The sequence below is a fragment of the Limulus polyphemus genome, unplaced genomic scaffold (assembly GCF_000517525.1).
Source record: "Limulus polyphemus unplaced genomic scaffold, Limulus_polyphemus-2.1.2 Scaffold1895, whole genome shotgun sequence".
NCBI classification, from domain to species: domain Eukaryota; kingdom Metazoa; phylum Arthropoda; class Merostomata; order Xiphosura; family Limulidae; genus Limulus; species Limulus polyphemus.
Genome location: NW_013667505.1, coordinates 166,147 through 177,605, shown reverse-complemented (window position 1 = coordinate 177,605; position 11,459 = coordinate 166,147). Strand labels below are relative to the sequence as shown.

The following is an 11,459-nucleotide window of genomic DNA, read 5'->3' as shown; positions in this document are numbered from 1 at the left end:
TATGTCATCATTTGTAATAATATCATAATGTTTATAACTCAGTATCGCTATGTCATCATTTGTAATAATATCATAATGTTTATAACTCAGTATCGCTAAGTCATCATTTGTAATAATATCATAATGTTTATAACTCAGCATCGCTATGTCATCATTTGTAATAATATCATAATGTTTATAACTCAGCATCGCTATGTCATCATTTGTAATAATATTATAATGTTTATAACTCAGTATAGCTAAATCATCATTTGTAATAATATCATAATGTTTATAACTCAGCATCGCTATGTCATCATTTGTAATAATATCATAATGCTTATAACTCAGCATCGCTAAGTCATCATTTGTAATAATATTATAATGTTTATAACTTAGCATCGCTATGTCATCATTTGTAATAATATCATAATGTTTATAACTTAGCATCGCTAAAATCATAATTTTGAACGATAGTATGACGTTTTAAATTCACTCTCACTAGGTTATCATTTAATAAAATACAGGGTGGTCCTAAATGTTATGGTGGAGGTAAACCTACTTTGTTACTGATTGTACAATATACAAGAAGCTATAATTCCAGTAAAACTATATAAGGAAGTTAGTCAGTCATCGACGGAACGTGTATTTACTATGGTTTACCGTTCCTATACAGACAGTGTTCATTAAGTTGGTTAATTATTCCACATAAGCGAAAAGTGACACATGTGAAACAGTCCCTCCTCCAACTTTCTTTTTAGTTGGGAAAGTGGGGAGCGGGCAATGAGACACATAATTCCCCCACCACTAGCACCGGCGCTGACGTGAAAGTGATAATTTTTTCGAATAGTAGCTGACTCTAGATGGACCTGATCTGGCCTGGCAATTTGACTTGAAATTTGAGGGTCGCAAGTTCGAATCCCCGTCACACCGAACATGCTCGCCCTTTCAGTCGTGGGTTCGTTGTAATATGACGGTCAATCCAACTATTCGTTAATAAAAGAGTAACCCAAGAGTTGGCGGTGAGTTGTGCCTTCCCTCTAGTCTATTACTGTTAAATTAGGGAAGGCTATCGAAATTGAAATTTGGGTAGGCATCAGTTTCTGTGTATAGTAATTCACCACCACAGAAGATTTAATTTATCGAATAATTTGTGGATCATCTTTTAGTATATTGTTTCTAATTCAGTAGCACTAAGTTAACATTTGTAATAATATATAATGTTTACACTTAGTAGCATTAAGTCAACATTTGTAATGATATATAATGTTTATACTTAGTAGCATTAAGTCAACATTTCTAATACTATATAATGTTTACACTTAGTAGCATTAAGTCAACGTTTGTAATACTATATAATGTTTACACTTAGTAGCATTAAGTTAACATTTCTAATACTAACATTTCAACGTTTGTAATAATATATAATGTTTACAAACCGATGTTATTGTTCATGCTTTAACGTTATTAACATTTATATTTGATAGTAATGTTGTCTGTACCTCAATAATACTCAGCCAGGGCGGATTAACGCAGCCAAATAGGACGCCCCGGTAACATCTATAGTAACACAAAACATCTCCATACAATCTTTCATATTTTTCCTAAAGCAATCTGTAATTTTATTTAAATTTCCTTTTATTTGACAAAATTCAACAGTTTCATTAGAGTGTGATATACTGCGATATGACTTAGTTTATTATTAATACAGTGTTCAAACATTATAAGGGCCTATTTATTCATGTGTTTTATTACAAGTTTGTGATTTAATGGGGCTGGGACCTTTAGTGTTTTTCGTGCCCAGGGCTCGAAAAATTCTTAATCCGCCTCTGTAAGCATCACCATTCATGATAGTAGCATTTCCACATCTACTCCCAACAACTGTGACTCAAAGAAAGGCTTAGAGGCTTATAACGCTAAGATTCATGGTTTGATTCCTGTTGTGAAGGGCAATATTGAAAAGTACAGAGCTAAAACTATCCTAACGAAACTAAACTGAAATTGGAGAATAATGAAAAATGTTTGGCAATAAAAAAAAACACCCACATATATATATAAAATAAAACTTGTATTTTTAGTGCTATTGAACCATTAGATGATTAGACATAGATAATATGACTTTTACAAATGGTTACTCTTATTCTTCTTAACGAGTCAAACTAATAGTCACGAAAACAATTACAATACGAAATGTATAGCAATATCTACCTCCAGCTAATAATCATTGGTGGAAACCCAAGTCACATGCTCTCAATTGGATGCTTTCTTCCCATGAGGGTGGAGCTTCAATTTGTTTGTAGGCAGTATTGCCACCAACCGTCCCTAGGGGGCGTATTCCTTGGGGAAGTTCCTCTACCCATGTGATCGAGTGCGCACAAAACGCGCCCCATGAGAACAAATGCCGTCAAATCGACGGTCACTGTTGGCCGAGTAGCGTTCACGTTCTTTCAAAGCGGCAGGGACTTGGCGAATGAACGGAAATTACTGCATTTTACTCCTGGTGGCAACGCAAAGCTACCAGATCAGTGTTTAAAATACATCATAACGGATGTTATTAAGCCCAGAGCCTAACGTGGCAGTTCCGGCTCTAATTCTAGCAGTAGAACTGAAAGGGGACGTCTTCTTCAGGGAAGTATCAGTCTTGTTTACTGTAACCCAAAGGAACTACTGAAATTCTCTACTGTATTTCTCAGCACCAGAAAAACATTTGTATTCATTACATATTATTTCACATACGATACCAACTCTGAAAAATAGTTGCTAGGTTTCGTGGTTCCAAGTAACCCTTCGTAGGGTAAGTTAGTCTTCAAGGGAAGGTTAAATATTTAAAGATTGGGGAAAAGCTGTTAAGTAAAAAAGCATTTACCTAAGTAAAAGGCAATTTACCTAAACAGTAGTTTAGAAACAGTTTTGGCGTCGGTGCTTAGCTTGTAGCTTCATGCATTTAACAGTTAGAATCGGCACTAGGTTCTACGGTAGTTTTATCTACTTAACATTTAGAACTAGTACTGAGTTCTGAAGGCATTCCATATTGCGTGATAAGAGATCGTACATAGCGGTGAAATTGATTTCCTCGTAACTATTTTCTGCGCTGGCCACACGCGACAGTCTTTTGTACACGCAATTTTGAATATTAGTGACGTATCCGTTAGTTTCCCACATCAAACACGCTTCTTTTAAATCCAAATAATCTTTCATCAAACGAACACAGAAAACCTGTCGGCTGTGACTGTTCGGCGCATGCTGGGTCAGTAAAAGCAACCGTGAGGACGGCGTGGTCGATGTTCGGGCCGACGGACCCTGGGCTTCATCCCCGCGGCCCCGCGGTCAGCTTGAAGGAGGAGTCTCTTTGTGCCGCACAGGTCGGGGCAATGCGGAGCGGTTGGATTCAACCGACTGTCATCGACCATGGAACCGGCAGGTAAGTTTATGTTTCCTCGTATTCAAGTGGTGAGCAGATGTCATTTCTTATTCCAGTGTTAATCATGTAGGTATATGTTTCCCCGTATTCGAGTGGTGAGCAGATGTCATTTCTTATTCCAGTGTTAATCATGTAGGTATATGTTTCCCCGTATTCGAGTGGTGAGAAGATGTCATTTCTTATTCTAGTGTTAATCATTTACATATTTGTTATTATTATGTTTTAGTTAAACACTAGTTTAGGCTTTTAAGACTGTTTAACGCAGAGAACTGACACTAACAATAGAGACTGAAGCTTTACGAATGTTTAACGCAGAGAACTGACACTAACAAAAGAGACTAGTTTAGGCTTTATGACTGTTTAACGCAGAGAACTAACACTAACAAAAGAGACTGAAGCTTTACGAATGTTTAACGGAGATAACTGAAGCTAACAAAAGAGACTGAATAAGAACTTTACCAGGCGTTTGCATGAATCACAGAAAACTTCGCAAAGTTCTGTTTTTGGCAAACATTGATGTGAACCGATGAAGATTTTCTTTTTTAAATTTCCATAAAAAACACTTATGTCTCCCCCTCCCCTTCCGCTATAGGAATATTTATAAGACTAAATGTTGCACCTCACCATTGGAATAGTACCTTAAACTTAACTCACCATTAACAACACGAGGCTCACAGTTCATTTTAAATATTAGTCTTTCAACAGGAATACGCTTAACAGACCTACTAATACGTATAAATATATGCGTTATATTCCAATATACAATCAGAGTTTAAGATATGTCCGGCTCCGAGGTACAGAACCTGTTTCGGATATTTATGTAAATCTAAAGGTGGAAACACTATGATTAATTTTAACTCTTAGTCTTACGAATTCTATTTGACTCGTATACAACTACAATACTTTCCCCAATTCTATTTGACTCGTATACAACTACATTACTTCCTCCAATTCTCTTTGACTCGTATACAACTACATTGCTTCCCCCAATTCTATTTGACTGGTATACAACTACAGTACTTCCACCAATTCTATTTGACTCGTGTACAACTACATTACTTCCCCCAATTCTATTTGACTCGTATACAACTACAGTACTTCCACCAATTCTATTTGACTCGTATACAACTACAGTACTTCCACCAATTCTATTTGACTCGTATACAACTACAGTACTTCCCTCCAATTCTCTTTGACTCGTATACAACTACATTACTTCCCCCAATTCTATTTGACTTTTATACAACTACATTACTTCCCTCCAATTCTCTTTGACTCGTATACAACTACATTACTTCCCCCAATTCTATTTGGCTCGTATACAACTACATTACTTCCCCCAATTCTATTTGACTCTTATACAACTACATTACTTCCCCCAATTATATTTGACTCTTATACAACTACATTACTTCCCCCCAATTCTCTTTGACTCGTATACAACTACAGTACTTCCCTCCAATTCTAGTTGGCTCGTATACAACTACATTACTTCCCTCCAGCTCCATCACAAATACTTGTTTGTTTGTTTGTTGTTAAGCACAAAGCTACATAATGGGCTATCTGTGCTGTGTTCACCACGGGTATCGAAACCCGGTTTCTAGAGCTATAAGTCCGCAGACTTACCGATGTGCCACCGGGGGACATCACAGATAATAGCCTCAATAACGTTTAAATTGTTATTTTCCAAAGCACACAATCCTTTAAGTAATATCCAATACCTTTCCCCCCTAGAAACTGTATACAATGGAAATAATAAAAGTAGGCTGATATGATTATAATAACGATCCATATAGACGGTCGTAGAATAAGAGTAGTTCACTCGCTTGCTATTAAGGTGATTGGTTTAAATTTCTGAAACAAAAATATCCTAAAGTATTCATATTTGGAGAAGATTAGGTTATCGTACGGCAGCTTATGCGTCTTGAAACTAAAATGTTCTAAGAATCCACATGTATCGAGTTTCTTTCTTGGGTTAGGAACTGAATTCTCCAAATAACTGAACGTTCTGTGTTATATAATACTGATTCGCTTCAGTGCGAAGTGGATTCTCCAGAAGGAAATATTTGATTTGCTTCGACTAGTACCCTTACTTCTCCAAACCATTAGATTAAACGTTAAGTCAAACCTAACATTCACTAACCAAACTACACCATCATGAGTTAGAGGACTTTCACCGGAAGCGCTTAAGGGCGTTGAACTAGAGAGCCTACTTTGAATCCCAATTTTAGCATTGTGTCAAGGCGCATGCTCAAAAAACTCGAATTTCAGACAGAAGTATCTTATCAAATTAAAAAAAGACAACAACAAATAATAATAAAAGTACTTTGAGGGATATTCATAATATGTACATACAAATATGTGCGCGCGCACACACACACGCACACATGTATGTAAATTTACTAAACTCAATGCAAAGATCATTTGTCTGGCGGATGTTTGAATCAAATCTGGATAATTATTTTTTAAAAGAACCCGTCTCTGTCTGATCACATTATAAGCGTTAAATAAAGGAAATATATAAGAGTTGATAAGGGATTAAGTTTCTTGAGATACAAATTAAAAATCCACGAATATCTAGTGAAGCCTAACTTATGACGCTATAACCGTTTCTTACTGGTTTATCCAAATGTCAATTCAAATTAAAAAGAAAACATAAGTTTTTTCGGAGATTCTCGGATAATTGTTTTTCTTTAAGTATGATTATGATTATGAATGGGAAATCAGTCGAAATATAATGATTTTGTACAGTTTTGTCACCAGCATAACGAACGCTTCCATACATAGCAATACAAAAAATATGATTTGAAAATAAAATATTACATTTTAAACAAAAAATACTATAAAACTGGATCTGGTTCAATTACCTGTACGAGTAATCGTACAAGCATATCCATCTTCTGACACAACTTACCAAATGGCCAGGTGGTTAGGGCGCTCGACTCGCAATCTGCGGGTCGCGGGTTAGAGTCTCCGTCACACCAAACATGCTTGCCCTTTCAGCCGTGGGGACGATATAATATGACGGTCAATTCCACTATTCGTTAGTAAAAGAGTAGCCCAAGAGTTGGCGGTGGGTGGTGATGACTAACTGCTTTACACTGCTAAATGAGGGACGGCTATCGCAAATAGCCCTCGTGTAGCTATGCGCGAAGTTCAGAACAACCAACCAATCCAAAATGTGTTCGTTCTTTGTTTTAACTATATTGTGCTTTAGGAACTGTTATGGTGTGAGCGCCTTTTCTAAGCTGGAGAAGCATAATTATAATTAATTTTACTTGTCATAAGATATTAGTGTTAGGCCTATTATATTTTTAATACTACATTGTTTATTCAGTCTCTCAGGGGTTTTCAAGAATTAGTAGTGTATAATAGTATTTCAACCACACTGTGTTCGCCTTATCCATTGCCGACGACGCGTTTCGCTCAATACGAAGCTCGTCAGGCCGGTTGAAACAAAAGTACACTAGTGTTCAGAACACTATTTATATAAGTCACTTATTACAACAACAACTGTTATGGTGTGAACGCCTTTTAAGCTTATGAAGTGTGATTATAATTAATTATACTTGTCATAAGAGATTAGTATTATGATTCGTATGATTAAATATTGTGTTTTATTTGTATAATTGTTCATCGAGGTAAGTTAACAAGTGAATAATTTAAAAATTAAGTTTGAGTTTACCAATCAAAGCACCATTATATATAGGTGAAAGGAGAGCTGGTGTTGGTGTTATTTTTAGTGTAAAACTACACAAGGGGTTACTTGCATTGTTCACCGCAGGGAATCAAGCCTCGTATTTTTTGCGTTGTAAACCTGGAGATTTACTGCTGACCCACCGAGGGTCATGAAAGGATATAAAATCGAATTTTTTAAGTATAATTTACATCAAGTAGTCTATGTATGGGTAAGAATGTCCAAAAACAACATGTATAGTGTTACTGTAGATGAACTTTGTATCTGCACTATTAAGTGGTAGTTAGTACGAAAGTTATTAAATCCTTGTGTTATTCGAGGTTATTGAAAGGTAAGTTACTGCAGTAACAAGAGGATCGAGTATGTAATCAGCAGGCAAATAACCGCACGTGGAGGATGGGAAAGGTCACCTTTCTGGGCACTAAAGCCTAACCACCAATAAGAACACAGAGACCGTGACATCCCTTAGATACTGGCGTGAAGCGGTCAGTAGTGGACACCTAAATAAAACCAAAGTCTACAAACATACATGGTGTGAAGCAGTCAATAGCGGACATATAAATGAAACCAAAGGCTCAGTACAAACATACATGGTGTGAAGCTGTCATCAGTGAACTTCTAAATGATACCAAAGTCTATAAGTATACATGTATTTCGATAATTTTGTATTACAATTCTAGAAAGTTAGGCTTGACGGTAAGAACATCACATCCTGTCTTTTTAAAAAGCGTCTTAAGTAAGAGTAATATATCTTAAGATTTATATCTTAAAAAAAATTACTTAAATGCAACATTATAATAACTGTGCCACTTCTAGAGCATTACCATACCCCAGTGGCTCAGCTAAAATAACGCTAGAATTCGGGTTTCTATACCCGTAGTGGGCACAACACAGATAGCCCATTGTGTATTTTTGTGCTTAACATTAAAGAAACAAACAAATCTAGAGCACTACCACTCTTTTCTGGTTAGGGCGGCGGTGTACTCGCAATTTGCTGGTCGCTGGTTCGAATCCCGTCACCGAATGTGCGCACTTTTCTGCCGTGGGAGCGTTATAATGTGACGGTCAATTTCAATCAATGCGGTGGATGATGTTGACTAGCCGCCATCTTCTAGTCTATCTCTTTTAAATCATGGACGGCTAGCACAGATAGCCTTCGAGTATAGCTTTACGTGAAATTCAACAAATAAAGAAAATTATTGTAAATCTTGAAGTCAGGAAAGTTTTTTTCTTTTATTATTGGATGCATAGCCTTGTGTTTTATTTACAATAAATTAGCTGTTATTTATATCAGAATCACAACGGATAAGTAAAAAAAAAAAAATGGAAAGTATAATATGATAACTGTTTTCGCCCTACTGAGAGACAAGACTTAACAATGAGGACTTGTGAAGCTTCCTCGTTTCTTGTAAAATAATTATAATTCTGTCATTATTCACAGTGAATTAGTAATGTGTTAAAACAGAAATCTCGAATCAATACGCCCCCAGTGGCACAGCGGTAAGTCTGCAGACTTACAACGCTAGAAACCGGGTTTCGATACCCGTGGTGGGAAGAGCTCAGGTACCCGTTTGTGTAGCTTTGAATATCTGAGGCTACCTCTGTCGGCCAGATTTGTGAGTATGCTATATCTCACTAATTCTAGGTTCCATAAATTATGAACAAGAGCTGATATGTATAGTTATTTTGTACTTTCATCTAGAGAATTGACCTTTGTCATTAAAACAAAACACAACATTTAAGTGGGGTAATTTTTTTTCAGTGTTGGTTTAGGACGTGCTCATCTGGAGAAGCAGCCTCCGTCCAATCTGCGGAAAAGTAACTTCTTTCACTTCGTGGTGGCGCTATACGATAAAACGGGACAACCTGTGGAAGTGGAAAGGACTGCTTTCGTTGGCTTTATAGAAAAGGACCAAGTAAGAATAAATAACTTAATTAAGCAATTATCTCGTTATGCAAACAAAATATTAACGGAATGAAAATACATTCGACTTCGTGCCATATCTGATAGTTTTTTAATACGCGCAAAAAAAAACAGGCTGATAGACGTAAAGATAAACGTACGTAGTTAAATTGGTTATTTCTAGACAGATGGTTACACTAGCATTGCATTTATGTCTTGTTACTAACGGATGTAAAGTTGGCTGTTGTTGTTGTTTTTACCGTTATCCAACGACTTCTTACAGATAGTGTTGAAACGTTTATATTTACCCATGTAACTGTGATTGGTTTATACATTCGTCACTAGTTATATAAGATAAACGTTTTATGGTAATCTATATCCATATATATAAGACTGCGAGTGTTCTGTAAATAACATAACTTCGTATTTTTTATATCACACGATGGACCTTTATTTCACGGTCAAAATATACGTTTTCTACGTTAAATGAGGGGCCACTGTTTTCCCATCAAATTTCTTGAGCTGTATGTATATGCACTACAAGTCGTGCCTGTGCTACCGCCGTCTTGTCGAAGGTAACGTATCTTAACAAGAAGTATGGCATTTAAATTTCACGAGACAAATCTGCGCATGTTACAGCTCAACTTTCCAAGGTTTTCCGAAACTATTGTTAATTTCCAATTGAAAAGTAAAGATTCATAGCATAAACCTAATTTATCAAAGTGTCAGAACAATGTCATGTATATTTGCAACAGTGAACAGCAACACTTGGAGAGGCAGGAAACCTGTCCATTTTTAGAAACAACCTACCACATGTCTATTGTTTGTATGATATAGATCAATCGGACGTAATGCCTTTAGATAATGGGCCGGTATGGTCAGGTGGTTAGGGCGCTTGACTCGCAATCTGAGAGTCGTTTGTTCGAATTTCCGTCCCACCAAACATGCTCGCCCTTTCAGCCGTGGGGGTGTTATAAGGTGACGGCCAATTCCGCTAAGCGTTGGTAATAGAGTAGCCCAAGAGTTGGCGGTGAGTGGTGATAGCTAATTGCCTTTTTTCACTGCTAAATTAGGGATGTCTAGCACAGATAGCCCTCGTGTAGCTTTGCGCGAAATTCAAACCAACCTTTAAATAATGTTTGTAGCATGATGAACCTGACCTTTCCTGGTCCAAAATATCGATCGAATCCCAATAAAGAAGAAGATTTAGCATGATAAATTCTCAAACTTACTGCTATGCCATCTGGGAGCATAAAGTTTTGATACCTGTCGAGTTTACAGTATCTAATTTAGTGTTCATTTCATTTCGAATTAAGAATTTTAGTTTTCAAGAAATAATTTCTAAATAATTTTTTTGTATTATAATAGCAAACGAAAAAGTTTAATTAGCCCCATCTAGGGATTTGTCAGTAAAATACGCGAACACCAAAGTCGATTATAATCGACAAATTGTGTTCTTGCAAACATGAACTGAATTTGAAGCACATTTTAATGTTCGTGTACAGGTATTTCACGTACAATATAAGTAATCACAGAAAGAAACCTTTAATATTAATAAAGTTGTCAGAAATGTTCTACACTAAATAGTAATCTTACACAAAAGCTATACAGAGAAGAAACTGTGCGATTTGCAGCTTATATATATATAAATAAGGTCAAATGAAATAATATACAATTTCCAAATTGAAGAACTTTAAGTACATTGGTGAAAAATAGTATGAATAAACCGTAATCATCATATGGAAAACATACATTCTATACTTAATGCTAAAATCATCAAACTGAACAGTAAAAAGATCAAGTAAGTTTAGTGTTTGAAGATATTCGTAGTCAATATGTCACGTTATAGTGTCAATAATACAACAGATAAAATTATCTGACAAGTCAGTTTCAGCTAATAAAAATATATAAAAATAAGGACGTTCAACACCACTCCTAAGAAAACCAATAATATCAGCTACTAAGGAATTAAGTGCCTGGCAAGCGAGAGCGACATTAATTTTCTGCCTAACCCACCGTATACGCCTGAGATCTAATCCGTTACTGAAACCGAGTCCTTCTTGTTCGCTCGACTCGCAATCTGAGGGTCGCGGGTTCAAACCCCGCCACGAACATCTCGCCATTTCAGCCGTGGGTGCGTTATAATGTACGGTCAATTCTACTATTTGTTTGGTAAAAGAGTGGCCCCAGAGTTGGCGGTGGGTGGTGGCCACTAGCTGTCTTCCCTCTAGTCTTTCACTGCTAAATTAGGGACAGCTTGTACAGATAGCCCTCATGTAGCTTTGCGCGAAATTGAAACCAAACCTTCTTTTTCTTGGGTTTCACAAAGTTTTTGCAAGTACTTCTATTGAATTCTTCTCAGGTCCGGCATGGCCAAGTGGTTAGGGCACTCGACTCGCAATCTGAGAGTCGCAGGTTCGAATCCCCGTCACACCAAACATGCTCGCCCGTTCAGCCGT

The 11,459-nt window shown here is 36.7% G+C and overlaps 1 protein-coding gene across 1 annotated transcript in view; it reads left to right on the top strand.

Moving 5' to 3' along the window:
• The first annotated feature begins 2,400 nt into the window (after positions 1-2,400).
• Positions 2,401-11,459, top strand: part of LOC106465285 (transcription factor collier-like) — a 62,116-nt gene continuing 53,057 nt past the window's right edge. Inside the window, exons 1-2 of the mRNA XM_022393150.1 lie at positions 2,401-3,400; positions 8,860-9,013. Of these exons, the coding sequence (XP_022248858.1) occupies positions 3,261-3,400; positions 8,860-9,013 (294 nt within the window). The 5' untranslated portion in view covers positions 2,401-3,260. The remainder of the gene's footprint in view (positions 3,401-8,859; positions 9,014-11,459) is intronic.